At 40.1% G+C, this 22,330-nt stretch overlaps 1 protein-coding gene across 4 annotated transcripts in view; it reads left to right on the top strand.

Annotated features, from left to right (window-relative positions):
• Positions 1-13,499, top strand: part of TRPC1 (transient receptor potential cation channel subfamily C member 1) — a 77,316-nt gene extending 63,817 nt beyond the window's left edge. For 2 of the 4 annotated variants that reach the window (XM_075546800.1, XM_075546803.1), the window contains 4 exons: positions 3,466-3,641; positions 5,255-5,456; positions 5,757-5,951; positions 11,596-13,498. In XM_075546800.1, coding sequence (XP_075402915.1) covers positions 3,466-3,641; positions 5,255-5,456; positions 5,757-5,951; positions 11,596-11,823 — 801 coding nt within the window. In that variant the 3' untranslated portion in view covers positions 11,824-13,498. Of the gene's footprint in view, positions 1-3,465; positions 3,642-5,254; positions 5,457-5,756; positions 5,952-11,595 lie in introns of all 4 variants that reach the window. The other 2 variants (XM_075546802.1, XM_075546801.1) reach the window with 2 other exon arrangements.
• The last annotated feature ends 8,831 nt before the right edge of the window (positions 13,500-22,330 follow it).

Raw genomic sequence — 22,330 nt, 5'->3', positions numbered from 1 at the left:
GTGGGGAGGGAAGTGGCAAAAGGCATTCACTATTTACAATGGTGCCTGCTCCCACCAGCCAGGCCAGTCCACTGGCCCCGACTTGAGTTGAGGGCACAGAAGAGCCCTGCCTTGGCAGTTTATGCTTCACTTACATACTTTGGCCATTCAGGGGAAAGGGAGGGTGAGCAGAAGAAAACAAAGTGGTGGGATCAGGGAGGAAGAGAAGAGTGGCAAAGGAAATCCAAACAAAGATCTGCTTCATGGAGAGTAGGTCGGAATGTTACAGCGCTTGAATTACAGATGACCCTTCTTCACTGTGTCCAAGTTCTTGAAAGCTTACTAACTTTCAGTTAATCGTTCATTTAGATGTAGTATAGCCTATGCATTGGAGTGCTAGTGGCATTGTGGTTATGTGTTAGGCTGCAATCCCCAAGGTCCACAGTTTGAAACTACTAGCACCTCCTCCAGAGACAGCTGGGGCTTTCCACCGTGAATGGTTATTAGCCTGGAGACTCACAGGGCAGGTCTGCCCGTCAGACATGAGTCAGCATCGACGGTAATGAACAGGGCAGCGAGTTTTGTTTATTGTTTTAAAAATCATATAGATGAAATATGAATAAGATAATATCTATACTATTATATTTTGGTATAGTGTTTTTATATGTAGGGTATACATATTGATGGTGCTCCAGAAAGTTAATGGGAAATGTCATTATCTTTCCATTCCATTTTCCCACACACTGTTTGAAGTACCTCAATACATATCCACAAACACATCTACTGAAAAACCTCACTGCCATGAAGTCACATTGATTCAGGCTCGTAGCTTCCCTATGGGACAAGGCAGAGCTGCCCCTGGAGGTTTTGAGTCTGTAACTGTTGATGGAACCACACCCCAATTAAAAGTACAGGATTTTTAAAAAATGAACTGCATTATTATCAATATCTTATTAAAGATTCAATCTTATAATTGAAAAAAATAGGGAATAAAAATCTAAAAGACAAGAATAGTCCTAGTATTACAGTGGTTATACAGAAGAGACTGGACACATTTTATATTCCTTTGACCTTTTTCTTTTCCTGAGACTTGAGCAGAGGCAAGGAGGGCCTAACTGCATGAGCTCATACAAAAAATAAACTAGGATTTTCATCTTGCTAGGTCTAGCCCACCCAAAGACTTCTTTCTATTTGTGAGAATGCTATCAGAGCATCATCATTATGGTTGTCTTGGTGTTCTCTCTCTTTCTCTTTTCTTTATATTTTGTTTTCTCTTTCCTTCCATATTTTTTTAGGAAAGGAAAAAAATAACCCTCATCTGTTTAGACCATAGATTTCCAAACTTACTTGACCTACTGCCCCTTTTCAGAAAAAAAATTACTCCATGCTTCCCTAACATCAAGCACTTTAGTAGTGCAGTCCATAATCCAGGATAAAGTGTAGGTATCTGGTTTGCAGCTCCCTGGATCATGTAAGTCTCCCCCACCCCCAGGGGGAGCATTGCTCACTTGGGAAACGATAGTTTAGCCAGTATGTGACTTACACTAAATGTGCATTGCTGTTATTACTGTAAGTGAGAGAAGCAGCATCTCCTATAGCTTAGCAATGGAGAACATTTCATTCTATAGGAAGTTAGGATTTCCCTGCTTCGTTGGAAATGGAAAACTGTGAATACTGCTTGAGGTTCTTGAGGGATGGCAGCGCAGCCCTCTGATGAATGTCCCTAGTCCTTCCTGATACCATTATCTTCATGGCGGTCCCTTGGCGTGTGAATGCTCTAACCGAGCTTGCCAATGTTCGGGAGAGGAGACCAAGGAGAGGATGGAAGAGAGAGGCCCCCTGGAATTGCACTGTTGTGGCCCAAGGAGCTCCCAAGCCCAAAATCTGTGTAAGGAGATTGAACTCCAGGCATAGGGCAGATGGGCCTCTTCCTGCTACAAAAGATCAGCTCCCCTTCTTCAGTCCCCCAAAGAGCCAGGAAGCAACCCCTCTTTTCTAGATTACCTTAGTCCCACCCTTTGGGGCTGCATCTCTAGAAAAACTAAGCGAGAAAAAAAAAAACAGTTGGGAAGAGGGAAAGAAGTTAGTTGGGAATTTTCTCAAGAATTTATTTCCTTTTTTATTCAATAGCCCCATTTCCTCCAGTCTTCATTGAGAATAGAGAGAATGTTTCCTGCCTAGAAAATCTACAGAATATCTGCCACATCATCAGGTTTCAGGCATTCCCACTAAATGCCGCACAGTAGTTGATTCGAGTGTTCTGAGCAGGACCTGTGAGGCAGACGGTTCCATGCAAAGATTCATTCAGAAACGGTGTTGTTGAAGGAAGGGGTCAATGAGTGTCTGCCCATTGTAATCTTAGATGTCCCCAAATCCTTGTCATTGAAGATGCTTATCGAAATGTCTTCCTTACCATTTGGTCTAATAATTAGAATTACTAATATTACAACTGGGTAAATACCCCTTTGGATTCTCACAGCCTGGTACAAATTCTTGCTCCAATACTTACCATGTCACTTGATCTCTGAACCTTGCATTCTGTATCAGCTGTTATGAGGATTGAATGGATTGGTATCCGTTGTGTAGCTGAGTTACAGCAACCCTTTAGCAGGGGTCCTCAAACTACGGCTCACGGGCCACATGCGGTCTGCCGAGGACATTTATCCAACCTGCGGGGTGTGTTTGCCCGTTTGTTTCTTTACTTCAAAACAAGATAACATGCAGTGTGCATAGGAATTTGTTCATAGTTATTTTTTTAAAACTATAGTCTGGCCCTCCAACGGGTCTGAGGGACAGTGAACTGACCCTGTTTTCAAAGTGTGAGGACCCCTGCTTTATAGGGCTTTCCAAGGCTGGGAATATTTGCACGAGCAGATGGCGTCATCTTTCTCCCAAACCTAGCGCACCGAGGGCTTTAAATAAATGCCGAGTCCCTTTCCTCGTGCCTCTAGAGTCAGCAGAGTTAATTGTGCAGACCCAGAAAGGAATGCAAGGCAACTTAAGAATGCAGAGTTAATGAAGTACCTGCCACATGACCGCATCCGTCATTCTTAGTGAGTCATTTAGTTTTACTGGGTATAACAGATTTAAGTAATGTCTGTGTAGCATAAATGGCTTATTATAGCTGTAGCTAATGAATGATTTTAGGGGCTTTGAATTTTAGGGTGCCCTTGGGAGTGGGCTTTTTCTCTCTCTTTTTTTTAACAAAAAGAATGTTGGAGGTCATGGAGGCCAGAGTCTCAACGTACTTGAGTTGTAGAATGACCCACAAGCACCTTAGAATGATGACGGCATGATTGGAAGGGCTTTTTCTTAGACAGCTGGATTTTTTTTTTTTGTATCTTAAAAGTTGGAACTATTATCTTCAGCTAGAATAAAAAGGATAACCTATGGGCAGTAGGTTATCTTCCTCTTTTTTAGTCTGGCCTGGTAATGTTTTGTTTTTCATGATCATTTTAATGAACACCTATGTAATATACTCTGCAGATATCAATGGGACAGATGTTACAAGATTTTGGGAAATTCCTTGGGATGTTCCTCCTTGTTCTGTTTTCTTTCACAATTGGACTGACACAACTCTATGATAAAGGCTATACTCCAAAGGAGCAGAAGGACTGTGTGGGCATCTTCTGTGAACAGCAAAGCAATGATACCTTTCACTCGTGAGTGTCTTTTTAAATGTTGAGTCAATATCCGTCTCTCTGTCATGGACCTTCAGGAAAGAGGTTCCTCCTGAGTAGTTGCGAATTTTAATAAATACTTTGCTTTTCATTAATTTGTAATCGTCATCATTATATGCAGAATTTTACCCAAATAGTAGGTCTCTGTCATTGTATTGTCCTCCATCCTGCAGTTTCTCATGGGAGGCAAATCCTTGGCATTTGGAGTGCTCTTAGCATCTTGGACAGGGCAGTTGTTCATCAAGCCAGTACAGTGAGAGGTATTCAGCTTCTCTGCACCCAGGTGTTAAATGTCAGTAGTGACTCACAGTCATTGCTAGGTTCCATTTTGAATCATATGACATAAATGGTCATTCATTTTCACTAAATGGGTGTGTATATATATATATATATACAACTTATTATATAGCCAGTATGAGTCATAGTTGACTGCCTGGCAGTGGGTTAGTTTTTGGTTTTATTACGTGCTAGAATTTTTCTAAGTGCTGATGAATACAGTATCAGTGAACAAAGCTATCCTCATAGAGCTTACATTCTACTGAAGGTAGGCAGACAATAAATAAGAAAACAGATAAAATAGGTAGTGCCTTACACAGTGGTAAAGGCTAAGCATACAAAGTTGGAATTTGGGAATATAGTGCCATTTGGGTCATCCATGGTGCGCAGGTGACAGGGGAATCACCAGACTAAGCAGACTAGGAAGAAAGGCCTGGCTTTAAAAAATACCAAATGAAAGCCCTATGAATCACAACAGAATATTGTCTGTAACAGTGCTGGAAGACAAGCCCCCCAGCATCCCATTCTTTTATAAATAGGTTTGCCAGGAGTTGGAGCCGCCTGGACAACAAAGTCCAACCCGAATCTACTGCCCTTGAGTCTCTTGCAACTCATAGACAACTCTCAGATAGTACATTAGCCCCTCATAGGAGTTTCAACCTTGTAAGTCTCTACAGGAGACTGCCTTATCATTCCCTTCCCCCACGGGAAGCAGCTGATGCATTGGACTCACCTACTTTTCAGTGCCTTAACAGTGCCAGCAGTGCTTCGCTCAAAACACACATGCATGCGCATGTGTGTGTATGTACAAAAGCATATGAGGTTCTGGAGCTTGTTGAAGTCTGAAGCCAGTGTGACTAGACCCAAGTGACTAAAATGGAGAGATTGGGAGATGAGTTAAGAGGTAATGGGATTGTGTGTGTGTGTGTGTGTGTGTGTGTGTGTGTGTGTGTGTGTGTATCATGTAGGACCTTGGACCTTATCAGTCCTTCTAAGAACGCTGGGCCACTAGGATTGAGAGTCATTTTCAAGTGTCTGAGTAGAGGAGTGCCAAAGTCTAGTGTGACTGTAATAGGGCCCTACACGGACTAGCCAACTACATTAAGAGCAAACAGAACGGTAGCAAGGGGTTAAATAGGAACATATCTTCCTTTTGAATTTCTTTATTTAAAGTAAGACTTATCTATATTATAGTGGTAACCTTGTTATAATGTGTTATTCTTGGATTATCAAAGTTTCTTTTAAAAATAATTTTGATCTGAGTGATAATTAATTTCTAAAAATTGACTCCCTGAATGTAAATGTACTTGTCATCACAGGTTCATCGGCACTTGCTTTGCTTTGTTCTGGTACATTTTCTCCTTGGCACATGTGGCAATCTTTGTCACGCGGTTCAGCTATGGTGAAGAGCTGCAGTCGTTTGTTGGCGCTGTGATTGTGGGCACATACAACGTAGTTGTGGTGATTGTGCTGACAAAGCTGCTGGTGGCAATGCTGCATAAAAGCTTCCAACTGATAGCGGTAAGCCCACCTTCTCACAACTCGACTGTTTGGTTTTCAGAGCAGACCAACCGTATGCCGTAGCCACAGTGACCAAAGATAACAAGAATTAATAAATGGTATTATTTGAAAATTAAATACAGGTCTTTCAAGTGCAAGTAGTTCCATTAATTGTAGATTTTGAATTTAAATTTTAAACAGCTTAAAATGGTCTCTTTCTTTCTCTTTACACTCAAAACATGCCTACATACTTATGTAAACAAATATAGGTATATCTGTATTGATTTCTATTCTAAATTACTTTTTCATGGGCCTTTTTAGAATCATGAAGACAAAGAATGGAAGTTTGCTCGAGCAAAGTTGTGGCTTAGCTACTTTGACGACAAATGCACATTACCCCCGCCCTTCAACATCGTTCCTTCACCGAAGACTATCTGTTATATGATTAGCAGCCTCAGCAAGTGGATTTGCTCTCATACATCAAAAGGCAGGGTCAAACGGCAAAACAGCTTAAAGGTAAGCAATTGGGAGTTTAAATTGAAAAATAGAGTTTTAACAGTACCTAATCTCAGGAACTCCTAAACCATAAATATACAAGCTCCTTAGAGGCTGAAACTGAGAGATATTTTACCCCACTACTCTGTGCCTACTGCATGCATGCCATACTCTTTAATACAGAGTGACGGTTCAGTACATGTTTGCTGAGAGAAAGCTCTGTGATCTTTCAGGCTTTCCTAACACATGAAATCTCTTCTCATAGTTTCAGAACGTGGGAAATGTTTAGAATCCCTCTTTGGACAGTATAATAAAGAATGACCACTGACAACAAACTCATATTTTTCTGGTTTCTCTGGAAAATTAATCCCTGGTATTTCAACTATATTGTTACCCAAAAAAGGAATTGGCAATTTTTTTCCTACAGAGGGCCAGTTTACTAAGTTTACTATTTAATATATGTATATGAGCTCTGGTGGTGCAGTGGGTTAGGTGCTGGGCTGTTAATCTAAAGGTCAGACGTTCAAACACAGTGGTCTCTTGATGGGCAAAAGATACAAGGTCTCCTTATGTAAATAAAAATCAACAGCTGTGGAAACCCAATGGGACAGGTCTAGTCCATCCTAGGGGATCAGTGAGATGGAATGAAGTAATTACAGTGGGTTTGTTGCTGGTTTCATGTGTGCTATATGTACAAGAGAGCTTCGAAAAGTTCATGGGAAAAGACCACTATCTTTGAATTCTATCTTTCCACAAGCGTTTGGAGGCACCTCATATGTGTATATATATGAATATATACTAATTAGTAAAATATATAGATATGTGTGTATGTTTTAATAATTTATTAAATTTTGGTCATTTACTATTTTTTAATTAAAATATTTTATTGGGGGCTTTACAACTCTTATTACAATCCATATATCAACTGTATCAGGCATATTTGTACATATGTTATAATTATTCTTTTGTAGATACTTTCTATTGAACCCTTGATATCAGCTCCTTTTTTCGCTACATCCTCCCCCACTCTCATGACCCCTTGATAGATTATAAATTGTTCTTTTCATATCTCACACTGACCGCTGTCTCCCCCTACGGTTTCTGTTGTTCTTCTCTCTGGGTTGGGTTATGTGTTGATCTTTGCAATCAGTTCCTCCTTGATAATTTACTAATATTTTAGGCTTTATAGGCCAAGAGACAAAAATAAAATTTCTTGTATATGAATTAATGTAATGAGAAAACAAATTCCCACAAAATTGTTGACAGAATTCAAAATATAACAATAACTGAGTACATGGGGGCTTCAAAATATGTGGAAGAATTTTTCCATGAACTTTCTGAAGTCCCCTGCATAATAACTTTTTATCATGCAGATCTCCTAATGAGAAGAATGCAGTTAATTTTGGTGGCTGTTGTGAGGAGGGGCGCAATGGGGCGGGGGCAGATAACATTTCTCTTAAATGGAGTTCAAAGGTGATGTTCCTGATCACCAAATAGGTGTAAATGTTCATTGTTAAAACCCTGTTAGTTCTCAGACTATATGTAAACAGAATGCAGGCCATATTTGGCCTATGAGTCATAGTGTGCTGATCTCAAGTATAAACTGAAGCTTCTTCACATTAATCTTTAAAAATTAAGACAAGCATATAGTTTTGGGCTGATTGTATTTGTTTAAACTAATGTTAGCTCCTTTTTGCAACATGCTGTGGCAAAAATAAAGCCTGCTCATCTGAACTAGTTGAGGGATATTCACAAGAGGGCTATACTGAAAGTCTAAAGGTGTAATGAGGTAGGGGGTGGGTGGGGCACTAGACTGCTCCATCCTTCACTGTAGAAAGAACACTGGGGTCTTGTAAAAGGCGAGCCCCTGGGACACGAACACTGTGGACGAAAAGGGTATCAGTGCTGTTAGGTAAGCAGGTCCTGGGATATGGATCCCTGAGAGAAAGGAGATTGGACTGGTGGATTACAACAGGGCCTGCTTGCTATTTAACAGAGAGATGTTCATCTACTCTGGGTCAGGACAACAATTAGACTTGGAACTATTTGTATGGTCCATTTATTTATACTTTTCTTTTCCCTTTTTCTTTTGGTGTCTATCTGTATAAGATAGGCAGGATAAGCAATTCCAAGAAAACAGCAACAGGACCAACAGTTGTGGGGGTGAGGGGAGGCGTGGAAGAGGAGGAAGCAGGGGGAGGGGAGCTATGAGCCAATAATGATAGGAACAGAGGAATAGCAAAGGATCTAAGTTGATGGTGAGGAGGGTGTAGCATTCCTGGTCATGTTTGATCAATTGAAATGCAACCGAGAGGAATTACTGAGAGGGGAATGATAGGTAAACATGATAGTGGGGCAAGAGGAAAGAACAAGAAAGTTAAAAACTATGTATAGGTATAAACATAGATATGTATATATGTAAATATATACACACAATACGGAAGCAGATAGACTTTGAGCCTCTACTTAAATCTTACCTCAGTACAAGAACAATTTGTTCTAATAATGTGGCAATGTAGGATACTCATCTTCCCGACACGATTGCTGAAGACAGAATGTGTGGATAAATGAATGTGATGAAGAAAGCTGATGGTGCATGGCTATTAAACGATCCAATATCTAGGGTCTTAAAGGCTCGAAGTGGCTATCTATCAGGGAAGCAACAAAGTCCACATGGAAGAAGCACACCAACCTGTGTGATCATGAGGTGTTGACAGGAATAGGTATCAGAAATCCAAAAACAAGCAATCAAATTGACGTGAAGGAGTGTAGACAAAGTGGAGACCCAAAACCCACCTGTAAGATAATTGGATAGTCCCTCACACAAGGGCCACATGGATGATGTATCCAGGGTGCACTATAGCACTGATGAAACACATAACTTCCTGTAGTTCTTTAATATTTCCTCCCCTTACTATTATGGTCTTAGTTTTACCTCATTGATCTTGTTAGATCAGCATATGCTCATTTGTATAATTACCGTATATACTGGAATATAAGCCGACCCGAATATAAGACGAGGTACCTAATTATTACCTGGGAAACCAGAAAAACTGATTGACTCGAGTATAAGCCTAGGGTGGAAAGTACGGAAGCTATTCAATAATCAAAACAAATGAAAATAAAATTACTAAAAATTGAGACATCACTGGAGTAATGTATTTAAATATTTATTTTAAATAAAAAACATACATAAAAGGACAAGTCACTTAACATTAGTAAGCAGCACAGTAAGTGGAAAATAGGTTCCACAAAAACAATAAGGTATCAACAGTGATACCTTAAGAGTACTATTCCCTGAGCTCAATCAGCAACCAAGCTAAAATGTAAAGAGTTAAAATCCTTCAAAACTGGATTCCTCATCATCATCCATATCCCAATGCAGAGCTTCAGCTGGTGTTAGGTCATCGTAGACGCTGTCCTCACTGAGATAGCCGTCATCACCATCACTGCTGTCATTTTCATACAAAGCGCAGTCTTCACTGCCATCCATAGCATTACTAATACTACATTTCTGGAAGGCACGTCGCACCATGTCTTCTGGAATGTCTTCCCATGCATCTCGAACCCACTTTGCTATTAACTCTATGTCAGGCTTCATGAGATTTCCTCCTTTTGTTAGACGGGCTTGACCAAATGACATCTATTCATGCCACATCCTTCGCACGTGGTCTTTAAAAGACTTATTCAAAGATACATCCAGAGGCTGCAGTACAGCTGGAATAACAGCTAAAGTACCTTAACTTTACTTGATTTTTGCAAATTTTTTTATGTCATCCGATAGGTGGGCTCTGAAAATATCCCAAACAAGTAACGATGGCTTTTTCTTTAAGGATGCTCCTGGTCGTCGGTTCCAAATTTCTTCCAGCCATTTTTTTGCTCTGTCTTCATCCATCCAGCCTTTAACATGTGCACGCACAGTAATTCTTGGTGGGAAATTGATCTTTTTAGGCAAGGTCTTTCTCTTAAAAATAATGACAGGATGCAACTTAGTTCCATTAGCCAAACATGATAGAACAACTATAAAGTGTTTTTTTTTCATTTCCTGTGGTTTTGAGAAAAAATGGTTTTTTCTCCTAAATTTGCCACAGTTCTGTTGCTTGGAAGATCAAAAGTCATGGCAGTTTAATCCATATTCCCAATATCTGCCAAGTCATAATTATAAATCCTTCTTTGTTTTATAATAAATGACTGGAATGACATAATTTTTTTTCAAGGTCTTGTGGCAGTTTCTGGGAAATCTTTGTTCTTTGTCTCAAACATAGGCCAAACCTATTCATGAAGCGGGTACACCATCCTGCTGACACAGCAAATATTTCAATGCCTGGTGCATTATATTTGTCATCCTTAGCCATTTGTAGAGTACGTATGTGGATTCCCATGCGAGTTATGCAATAACCATTTAGACTACACTCCATAACCCATTTATGCAATTCACTCTCTAGAGCCCCATACAAAGACAAACCATGACGAGCTTTCTTAGCTTTTGGAATCTGTTCCAAGTCAGCCTTCATTTTCCGCCACTCCCTCACTTGCTTTTTGTCAACACAGAATTCCCTACTTGCAATACTGTTATTGCTCTCTTCTGCTCTAGACACAACCTTCATTTTGAAACCAGCCTCACGTGACTGGTGTTTTTGTTTTGGTTCAAGCGTATCCATTTCTAATAGGATAAAAAAAGAAGACTTTGAAAAAGAGCTTTCATGGTAATGCTCCCCCACCCCCAACCCCCCTGACATGTTAGCCAGGAGAAAGGGGGGAGTTCGTATGGGCGGGGAATGCAGGATGTGAATTAACAGAGACCAGAGGAGAGAGACAGTGCGCAGCCACAGACACATCCTTACCAGTTCAGCTGCCGGCGTAAGTGAATCACTACGGGTGCTTCTGCGAATTGGAGCTGTCCACGTCATAGGATGGCTCTGATTGGTTAGATGTGAGTAAACAAACATTCAAAGCCCTGTAGTGTCAGTGGGGCTTTGAATGAACAGCGGAGAAACAGCAATCACCTGTGAGATAACAGGCGCTCATCCCTACCTCGGGAGGGTCCCAGCGAGATGTTACACCTCGCTGGGGTAACACTAACCCATGTATAAACCTAACCCCAGTTTTGTGCTAAAAAACTCGGCTTATACACAAGTATATATGGTAGATTGTTCAGTGCATGAAATCCAAAAACCTTTCAGAAATAGTAATGGGAGTAATAATTCCCTGGGGTTATGGGAAGTGGGGACAGGGGGTGAGGGGTAGGGAAAGAACTGATAGCAATGATGACTGTATAACCCTTCTCAAGGGGAATAAATAACAGAATTGTAGGTGAATAGATACATTGGATAGTGTAAGATGTGGCAGTAATAATTGATAATATATAATATAATAAGGTTCCTGTGAAGTAGGGTGGGGGAAGAGAAGAGATAAAGAGGAACTGATATCAAAGAAAGAGTTAGAAGTAAAATATTTTCAAAATGATGGTGGCAGCAATTATGCTTTATCTAATTATTTATTGTTATAATATCTGTTAGAGCTCCCAACAAAATGATTATATATAGCCTAATAAAATACATTAAAAAAGATATTTATATCTGTGAAATTTATTATTACAAGAATCCACTCCATTTAATGCTCCTTCTGATCCTCATTAGTTATCATATTACTGTTTGTTTTAAAGGAATGGAGAAATTTGAAACAGAAGAGAGATGAAAACTACCAAAAAGTGATGTGCTGCTTAGTGCATCGCTACTTGACTTCTATGAGACAGAAGATGCAAAGTACAGATCAGGCAACTGTGGAGAATTTAAATGAAATACGCCAGGACCTGTCGAAATTCCGGAATGAAATAAGGGACTTACTTGGCTTTCGGACTTCTAAATATGCTATGTTTTATCCAAGAAATTAACCATTTTCTAAATCATGTTGCAACTCATTTTCAATAATAAACCTTAAAGACTGCATTTACATAATTTATAATTAAGAAGGTATATATTGAAAAAAGGATTATGTAAAAGCCATTCTTTAAAATATGTATAGTGTTAATATATGGTATGTAAAATATGTATATAGAATTGTTTTTTTTAACACCCTCTGCTGGTGGCTTTATACAGGAACAAATGAAGTACATAGATTTTTGTTAGCATGCTGCTTGGTTTTCTTATTTGGACAGTGCTTTTAAATTTTGCTTTGTGTTTTAAAGGGACAGTTAAAACTTCACACATTGTCCGGAATATATTGTAAAATGGAGATCAACAAATGGGCTGGTCTCCTATAGAATACATTTGTGATATACAGGTCATTGTTTTTGAAATCTCTGTTCTAGGGGTTCACATATATTCCAGTATTATGTAAAAGTATAGTTTTATCTAAAATAATGGCCTAAGTTTTCTTTTTTATTTTGTTATAATCTTAAGCAACAAATTTTTAAAATTCTAATATTTATGTATATAAAATTCACTTCTGTTTTGGTCATTGTAGTATATTCACTTTTACACAATTATAATCACTGTATATTTTTAATTTAGCTTTTTTCATCTAATAGAATTTTATATATACATTACCATGTATATTAACATATATTTGTCCATGTATTTGAATTTTTATAGAATTATATCGTTTTGAAAATTATAGTAAGTAGACATTTTCATTTGTAGTTGTAGGATATTTGATTATAAGTTTGCATAACTACTTTTCTAAGGTTAGGTAATTGGTTGCTTTTAATTTTTCCTCTCATAATAGAGCTATAATTTTTTTTTTAGTTTGAGTGAATGTTTACTAGACATTCTACCCCAACGCAAGGATTTAGAAGATTTTTCTTTAACCTTATATATGTTAAGTCTGTTTTATATTGTTAAACACTGGAAGGCCCTTAAATACAAGGATTTGCTTTATATTCGGACTAAGGTTCTTGAGCTGATCTTCCAATGTATTTCCCACAGAATTGATCATACATTGTTTAGAATGACTTCATGCTTATTTGTAGAGCTCTCTTGTTGCTTAAGGTAGAATGCACTGACTTTAAATTGGAGAATCAAATGTGTATTTGCTATTTTTTCTGTGTTCACTTAAGAAGTGTGGTTTGGATTTTCGACACCCTTGAAAACTGAATGTCAGAGTCGTAGGCCACAGGGTGCAGGTAGCCCTTGGTCAACAAGCACCACTGATCCAGGACTGTTGGCTAGTTAGTGTTGTGCTTCACTAGCTTTTTACTTTCCAAATTGTAAGTGTTCCCCCTTTGGGGCAAATTCTTATAAAAATGTAAAGTTATATATTTTGTCTACGATGGGATTATGCACTTCTTGACTGGGATTTTACATCAGGATTTTTAGTCATTCTAAAACATACCTAAATACTATATCAGAATATTTATAGAATGCCTACTGTATGCATGAGTTATTTATGAGGTATATTTTGAATGGCAGCATATTGTATGAGAAACAGGTGAATAAAACTTGGCATTAGATTATAAACTGACAGTGTGTCCAATGTATTCTCATATACTGTACCTACCAGAAAATTTACTTAAAATTTTTAAATTATTATTTTAAGCTTAATTTAGCCCTCGGCCATCAGTTTTTGCTTCTTCAGTTTCTTCTGAGAGATCTTTATCTCCTATGCAACCCCCTCTTCTGGTTTGGGAACAATGTGTTCCTTTTCAGTCAGGATCATCTCAATGTAGCAGGGGGAGGTCGTGTATGGATTGCTCCAGCCATGAGCTCTGTACGTCCAGCGGTGTATCTTGGGGGCTTTGTTCAGCTGAATGTGCCCAATGACCAGAGAATCCACATCTAAACCCATAAGTTCAGCATTCAGCATTCTCTTTGGGCCACAGACCCTGGTCCAACCCCACTGTTTGGCCTGGGCACGCCAACCAATCCCACTGTTGTAACTGCTTCTTCCAAGTGATGTCTTTCAAATATATCGTTGGTTTCTGGACATGCACACCCTTGATGGTCTGGGCAGTTTCACGGGTGTTCTTAAAGTGACTCTGGAGAGTGTCCCTCTTGATTTGCATGATTTTGTGGGATTTTCTCGGTCAAGTGAATAGTGAACCATTTGGACCGATTACCTCAGGCCACTTACAGGAGGAGCAGAAAATTTAAAGTGTACAATTCAGTGATTTTTTTTTTAGATATTAAAAGAATTTTAACCATGACCACTGTCTAATTGCAGAATATTTTCATCATTCCAAATAGATACCACATGCCAACTAGCAGCTGGACTTCTCCAGGCCCTTGCAACTACTAATCTACATGTGTTTCTATGACTTTTCTTTTTTTATTAACAAAATGTTTTGTGAGTGAATGTGAGAGTGAGTGAGAGTGGGTGAATGAGAGTGATTGAGAGTGAGTGAGTGTGAGTGAGTGAGTGGGTGAGAGTGAGTGAGTGTGAGTGTTGAAATTTTCTTTTCTGCATTTTAAATGAATGGTATCTTACAATGAGTGGCCTTCTAGCTCTAATTTGTTATACTTAAAATGGTTTCAAGGTTCATCCACAGTGTCCTATGTATCATCAGTATTTAATTTATTTTACATTGTTGCTAGGTGCACTTGAGTCAGTTCCAACCCATAGTGAAGCTGTGCACAATAGAAAGAAACACTGCCTGGTCCTGCACCAGCCTCTCACGGTTCTTACGTTTGAGCCCATTGTTGCAGCCACTGGGTCAGTCCATCTCACTGAGAGCCTTCCTCTCTTCCACTGCCCCTCCTTTTTACCAAACATGATGTACTTCTCCAGGGACTGATTTCTCCTCATGACATGTCTAAAGTACATGAGCCTTGCCATCCTTGCCTCGGAGGTATATCCTGGCTGTACTTCTAAGACAGATCCTTTTGTTCTTTTGACAGTCTATGATACTTTCAGTATTCTTTGCCACCAACACCACAGTTCAAATGCATTAATTTTTCTTCAGTCTTCCTTATTCAATGTCCAAATTTCACATGTATATGAGGTAATTTGAAAATACCATGGCTTGGGTCAGGCACACCTTAGTCCTCAAGGTAACCCAATTGCAGATTCACTTAATGCAATGTGCTGTTAGATCTTTGTCTGCTATTTCCATTAGCATTGAGTGTAGATGCAAGCAAGATTAACTTTTGACAAGCTCACACTTTTCTCCCTTTACCAGGATGGTTATCTATTAGCCCAATTGTGAGGATTTTTTTGTTTCCTCTACATGGAATTCTAGTCCACACTGAAAGCCGCAATCCTTGATCTGCATCAGCATGTGCTTGAAGCCCTCACGTTCAGGAGCAAGGTTGTGTCGTCTGCACATTGCAGGTTAATAAGCCTGCCTCCCGTCCTGGTGCTGCAGTCTTCATAACGCCAGCTCCCTGATTATGTGAGAGTAGACAACCCTGACACACACCTTTCTTGATTTTAAACCAGGCAGTGTTCCCTTCTTTTCATACAATTGCTTCTTGAGCCATGGATATCGTTTCTGTGTGAACACAATGAAGTGCTCTGGAATTTCCATTCGGCGCAATGCTATCACAGTTAACTATGGTCCACATAGATGCCTTTGCACAGTCAAAGAAACAAAGGCAGACATCGTTCTGGTATCCTCTGCTTTTAGCCAAGACCCATCGACATCAGCAATGAAACACCTAGTTCCATGTTTTGTTCGGAATCAGGCTTGAATTTCTGGCATCTGCCAATGTACTACTGCAACTCCTAGTAAAGGATATGTGCGGCCAGCTTTCACATCTGAATGGGCCCAAGGGGTCGGGAGTGTAATTTAGGGGTAAATTAAAGAGACATCAGACACGATAAAGCATGCAGGGACTCACCTCCATGATTGCTTCAGGAACCAGGTCCTGTAACAGAGAACTTAATATATACTCATGAGCTTATATAATCTGGGCACGCAGACCATGGTAAACACGTGTAACAAGAAGGAGTTGTACAAGAGGCGTATATGTGACAGGAAAGTACATAAATAAGATGGGCATGCTCTAGAGCAGCAGTTCTTAACCTGGGGGTCGAGACCCATACGGGGGTCATCTGATTCATAACAGTAACAAAATGATGGAAGTAGCAACAAAAATAATTTTATGCTTGGGATGGGGGTCACCACAATATGAGGAACTGTATTAAAGGGTCGTGGTATTAAGGTTGGGCACCACTGCTCTAGAGTCAAGATGGCAGCCTACCCTTGGTAGTCCCTGAGTTGGCTTGACCTTTGACATCTTTGAGTTTCTCCAGTGGGATAATCTATGATCCTTATCAGAAGGGAGTGGGACAGACAATAGGATCTGATTGCTTTTGATGACAACTTTCAGGAAGATAACCTTGAAGCAGTTGATCTTCAAGCGTATAGGAAGCAACCCTGTGTTTGCAAACAGCACCTTAAATTTGGCATTATTATGGGGGGACTTTGAGAAGTAAAACTTAGAGGAGAATGAGTGGGATGCATATCCAACCCACCAATGTGAAGGATGGAAATGTGATGACAGTGGGAGTTTTGATGAATTCTTATGGTGGTTATTGGACATAAAGTGTCATCCCCCTGCTCGTAGTTTGGTGCTTTATAAAGTGGAGTTGGGGTAGTGCTCAGGGCAAAGAGGGATTGCGTGCTACCTGACTCCCGGCTGCTGGCTCCAATAAAGCTCATTTAATCCTTTCAGTATGCCCCTGATGAATTTCAAGACCTAGATAAAACCGTGTAATCTGATACAAAGAACAACTTAAAATATAAATACAAGAGCCCAAGTGGCATTGTGGGTTGTGCATTGGTCACAACCCAGTTATTCCATGGGGAAAAGATGAGGCTCCCTACTCTATTAAGATTTATAGCCTTGAGTAGAGGCCTCAATGTCTGTCTGCTAGCTTAATACTTACCATAGAAATATATACATAGATCTATTTCCCTATCAGTATGTACAAATATATTTACATATGTACATGCCTGTATTTAGACCTCTATAAATATCTTTTGCCTCATAGTTCATTCCTCCATTTCCTTTTACTTTATTTTTGTCCCACTATAGTGTTCGACCTTCATTCAGCTCTCATTAATTCTTCTTGGCTACATTGTGTGTTGTCAAACCCTACCAGGCATTCTACATACTCTTTGCCATCGATTTTAGATAACTTGTTTCCTCGTCCCTGGGTTTGTTGGCCCCCCACTTCCTTTCCCTAACCTGCCCTTCTCCCATGTCCCTCTAGAATCATCCGTCCTGTTGTTTTCTCTACTCAAATACTCCATCAATGCAAGAACACTTTCTTCTAATAACCTGGTATTCTGTCATGCTCGTCTTCCCAACACGATCACTGAAGACAAAATGGGTGCATAAGCAAATGTGGTGAAGAAAGGTAATGGTGACTGGCTATCAAAGAGATAGCGTCTTGGATGGTAATGGCCTGAAGATAAAAAAGCGGCCATCTAGCTGAGAAGCCACAAAAAGAAGCACACCAGCCTGTGTGATTATTGAGTGTCGATGGAATCAGGTATCAGGCATTGAAGACCCAGAACAAAATTCATATCGATGTGAATGAGGGGGAGGGCAGAGTGGAGACTCAAAGCCCATCTGTAGACAATAGGACATTCCCTCACAGAAGGATCACAAGAAAGAGACAAGCCAGCCAGGGTGCAGTATAGTACCAACAAAACATACAACTTTTATCTAGTTCTTTAATGCTTCCTCCATCCCCCCCCACCCCATCATGACCCCAATGCTACCTTACAAATCCGGCTAGACTGGAGCATGTGCACTGGTACAAATAAGAGCTTGCAACAGGGAATCCAGGACAGATAAACCCTTCAGGACCAATAATGAGAGTAGCAATACCAAGAGGGTAGGGGGAAGGTGGGGGGAGAAAGGGGGAACTGATCAGAATGATTGACATATAACCACCATACCCCAGGTGAACACACAACAGAAAAGTGGGTGAAGGGAGACAGTGGTCAGAGTAAGTAAAAATAATAAAATTATCAAGTGTTCATGAGGGAGGAAGGGTGGGGGCGGGAGGAAAAAGAATGAGACGATGCCAAGGGTTCAAGTAGAAAATGTTTTGAAAATGATGGCAACATATGTACAAATGTGTGTGACACTGGATGTATGTATGGATTGTGATAAGAGCTGTAAGAGCCCCCCCAAAAATGATTTTTAAAATATATTTACAACCTTGGAAGCCCACAGGGGCAGTTCAATAGGGTCTCTATGAGTCAGAATTGCTACATGGCAATAAGTTTATTTTCAGAATCCCAACATAGCTTAGATGCTTAAATGTTTGACTAGTAACCCAAAGATTTCCAGTTCAAACTGTAGTAACCCAGCTTAACATAATACTCCATTTGGGGAAGAGGAGTCAAGATGGTGTCCAGGTAGAATCGCCTGCCTGGTGCTCCTATTGTAGGATCAGAAAATTAGGAGGTAAGGAAGCCAATATTGGGAGGCTGGGTGCTAAAACCAGATTCAGTGTACAAGGGGCTGGTTCTGGTTCAGATCTCCCCCTTTGATTTTCACCCACAGACTGATTCGAGAACCTACTTAAACTCTTAAGTTCACTGTGTCTGCCTGTAGGCTCCAATAATCCTTTATAAGGTCCAGCTGGATGGTGTCCACCACCCCTTCCTACACCCAAGACCTAAGACCTGGTGTGCAGTAATTTCCCCAGGATGCTGTCTAAAAGTGGTCCTAATCCCAGGCTCATGGAGAGCTAGTCATAAGATGTCACACCGGAGCTCCACTCTCTGCTATCTTCCCTGCTCCTCCATTTACAGGCTTTGCATCTCCCCTCCTCAGCCAGAAACAGAGCTACTACATCAGCCATCCTATGTCCCCCTTTCCCTAGCTCCACGCATGCCAGTATGGGTAATGATAGATAGATAATTAGGCACTCATTTGTAGCAATTGAAGAACCCCTGGGATATTTGCCCATGACAGTATGCAGATCCTGGAGTACAGCCCGCAGAGCTGTGCAGGAGATTGCTGGGAGTGACACAAGAGCACAACCCGGGAAGAATTCAGATCCAGTCAGCCCCAAACCCACTCAGCTAATCTGGTCCCCCTTCTATGGGGGACAGTGGGGCACAGTCCTGATACCAAGGCACCCCACAAGCCTATTATACATTAAAACATTTTTAAAAACATTTTCAATCCCAGGATGTGTTCCTTTGTGTAACTTTGAATGTAAGGCACCAGAAATCTGGTCCATTAACAACATTAACATAACAAGACAGGCAGAACTCAGATCCCCAGTGAAGAGCCTAGGATTTTAACATAAAACAGGGAAAGCCAACAGGAGTCCAAAGCCATAGTCCAAGCCAAAAATTGGTTTTGGGTTGCACAAAGAGTCTTTGAAAGACTGCAAATAGTGGCCAGACAGGCCCCTGCCCACGCTGCAGGTCCGCCCCAACCAGGTCCATTGGCATTCCTACAGTGGCCGGCCTCAGCCTACCCCAAGGCCTCCCACAGTGGCCAGACACTGAGTTGCCTCAGCAACTCAACTACACAGTCATCAGACCCACCACCATAGTAGACTGCAAGTAGTCCCCAAAACCACTCATACCAGTCTCACAGAGAGAGAACTCAGGGCCCCTTGGTCTTGAGGAATCTGGCGCTGAGTTCTTCCAAAATGACACAGACAGCAACATACCTCAACACCGTCAACAAGGAAACAAGGAAAACAGCACAACAGTGGAGAAAAGTCCTAGACCTAATGACACTCATGGAAGAAACAGATGTTGACCTGCCACAAAAAGGAATCCTCAGGCTGCTGCTTGGAGTAATATAGGATATGAGGGAAACAACACAGAATAAGGACACAATGATAGAGGAGATGAAGTCCACAATAAGGGTGATGAAGTCCACGATAGGGGGGATAAAGTTCACGCACCAAGAAGAAACATAATGTAAAGCCAAATTGCCTCCATGGCAGGCTCTGCAACCTCGGGTAGGCCTTGGTTTCCTTTTTTTCCTAGCAGTACAGAGCTGGAAAATCCTGGAGATGGAGGCTAGCCAACCTGGGAACGACACAGTGGGCCAAACCGCTAATGAGAAGACGACATGGCCAGTGCAGGAACAACACAAAGGACCACACTGCTAACCCACCACAAACAAGCCAATCAGCGGAAAGCCCTGGCTACGTAAACCCCGTGTATATAAATGGTAGCATTCTCTTTGTTTGGGGCTTTTGTCCAAGACTGTACGCGTGGTTGAGTACCTGAGGACTTGAGCCCTGAGTTAAGCTAGAACAAATAAAACCTCTTTTGTTATTGCAACCTTGTGTCTAATCTCCTTCAACTGATGGGTTGTTTTCTGAGCCAGCCTGCTAAACTTTTTCATAAATTGACTTTTGCCTGGTATATTTTTCACCAGTCTTTTATTCTTAGTCTATTTTTTGTCTGTGAGCTTACAATGTGTCTCTTGCAAGCAACAGATTGATGGGTTATGTTTTCTGTATAAGACACATTGTAAACTCACTGACAAAATTAGACTAAGAATAAAAGACTGGTGAAAAATATGCCAGGCAAAAGTCAATTTAAGAAAAGCAGGGGTTGCAATCCTAATCTCTATAAAAATTGACTTCAGGTGCAAGTAATAACAAAAGACAAGGATGGGCACTATATAATGCTAAAAGGATCAGTAGACCAGGAATCAGTGAGCACAATAAATATACACACACATAACAAGAAACCCGTGAAATTAGTCTAACAAACTATTCAAAAGAAAAAAGAAATCTCAGACTCAACAATCATAGTTGGTGACTTTAATATACTACTATCAGAGAAAGATAGATCACTGGAAAAAAGGCTCAGCAAGTAAGATACAGAGGTAAACACCAGAATAGGCAACTAGACCTGATAGACATTTATAGAGCTGTCTATCCAAAGGCAAGAAAAAAATCACATTCTTTTCAAGTGCACATGGTTCATTTTGAAAATAGACCACATGCTTGGACACAAGTCAATCCTGAAAAATTCAAACACATAGAGGTTGCTCAGATATCTCTCTCAGACTACACCATATAGCTGGAGATCAACAAAAGGATGGCCAGAAAAACAAGGGCAAACAATTGGAGGATGAATAATGATGTCCTGTGATATAAATGGGTACTGGCCAAAATTAGGAAGTTTCTAGAAACTAAAGAGAATGAGAATAAAATGTACCAAAACCTATGAAATACAGCAAAAGCAGTTTTCAGAGGAAGTTTGATAGTGATCAGTGCATGTATGAAAATGAAAGAGACTTATGACTGATACATTATCACAAAACCTCCAGCAACTAGAATAGAGTCAACAGAACAGCCCCTCTAACAGTAAAAAAAAAAAAAGGAAAGAAAAAGAACAAAAATCAGGGCAGAGAGTGGGGGAGACAAGAGAACAATGCAGAAAATCAATGCAGCAAAAAGCTGTGTTTTTTTTAAGGATCGACAGAATTGACAGACCACTCACAAACCTAACCAAGCAAAGGAAGGAGAAAACATTAACAGCCAGGATGAAGGATGAAACTGGGGGAATCACAATGGACACCAACAAGAGTAAAAGGATAATCACAAAGAACAATGAAAGTCTGTATTCTAATAAATTCAACAATTTGGAAAAATAATCCCTCCATAGATTATCGCAGATAGAGATCAAGAACTTCAACAGACCCATAACAAAAGAAGTAGATATGGTTACCAAAAACTCTCAAGGGAAAAATCTCCTGGACCAGACAGCGTCATAGGAAAAGTTTTGGAAAGAATTCAGGGAAGAGCTGAAACCGATCCTCCACAAATTATTCGAGGGCATAGAAAAAGATAACAAACTCCCACACTCATTCTATGAAGTCAGTATAACTTTGATATACAAATAGGGCAAGGATCCCACCAAAATAGAAAACTATAAATCGATATCTCTAATGAACACATATTAAAAAATCCTTAACAAAATATTGTCCAATAGAATGTAAAAGTATATAAAACATATCACCTATCATGATCAAGTAGGATTAATTCCTGGGATGCAGCAATGGTTCAATATCTGAAAGTCCATTAACATAATCCATCACATTGATAAGAAAAAGGATAAGAGCCACATGATAATATCAATGGATGCAGAAAAAGCATTTGACAACATCCAACACCCATTCCTAATTAAGACACTCAAAAGAATAGGAATGGAAGAAAAATTCTCAAGGTAATACAAGCTATTTACAAGAAACCCAGGAAGCCAACAACTAACATCATAATCAATCGAGAAAAAATGAAAACAATCCCCCTGAAAAAGGGGACCAGACAAGGATGTCTTTTGTCCCCACTTTTATTCAACATCATACTGGAGAACTTAGCTATCAATATAAGACAGCAGAAGGGACATTAACGGTATCCGTCTGGGAGAGGATGGGAAACTATTGCTATTTTCAGACGACATGATTCTATACATTGAAACCCCCAAATGCTCTACAACAGGAGTACTGGCAGCAATA

Source organism: Tenrec ecaudatus, chromosome 4, assembly GCF_050624435.1.
Source record: "Tenrec ecaudatus isolate mTenEca1 chromosome 4, mTenEca1.hap1, whole genome shotgun sequence".
In the NCBI taxonomy this organism is placed as follows: Eukaryota; Metazoa; Chordata; class Mammalia; order Afrosoricida; family Tenrecidae; genus Tenrec; species Tenrec ecaudatus.
Note: the sequence above shows the minus strand (reverse complement) of the source record. Positions and strands in the feature narration are given on the sequence as shown.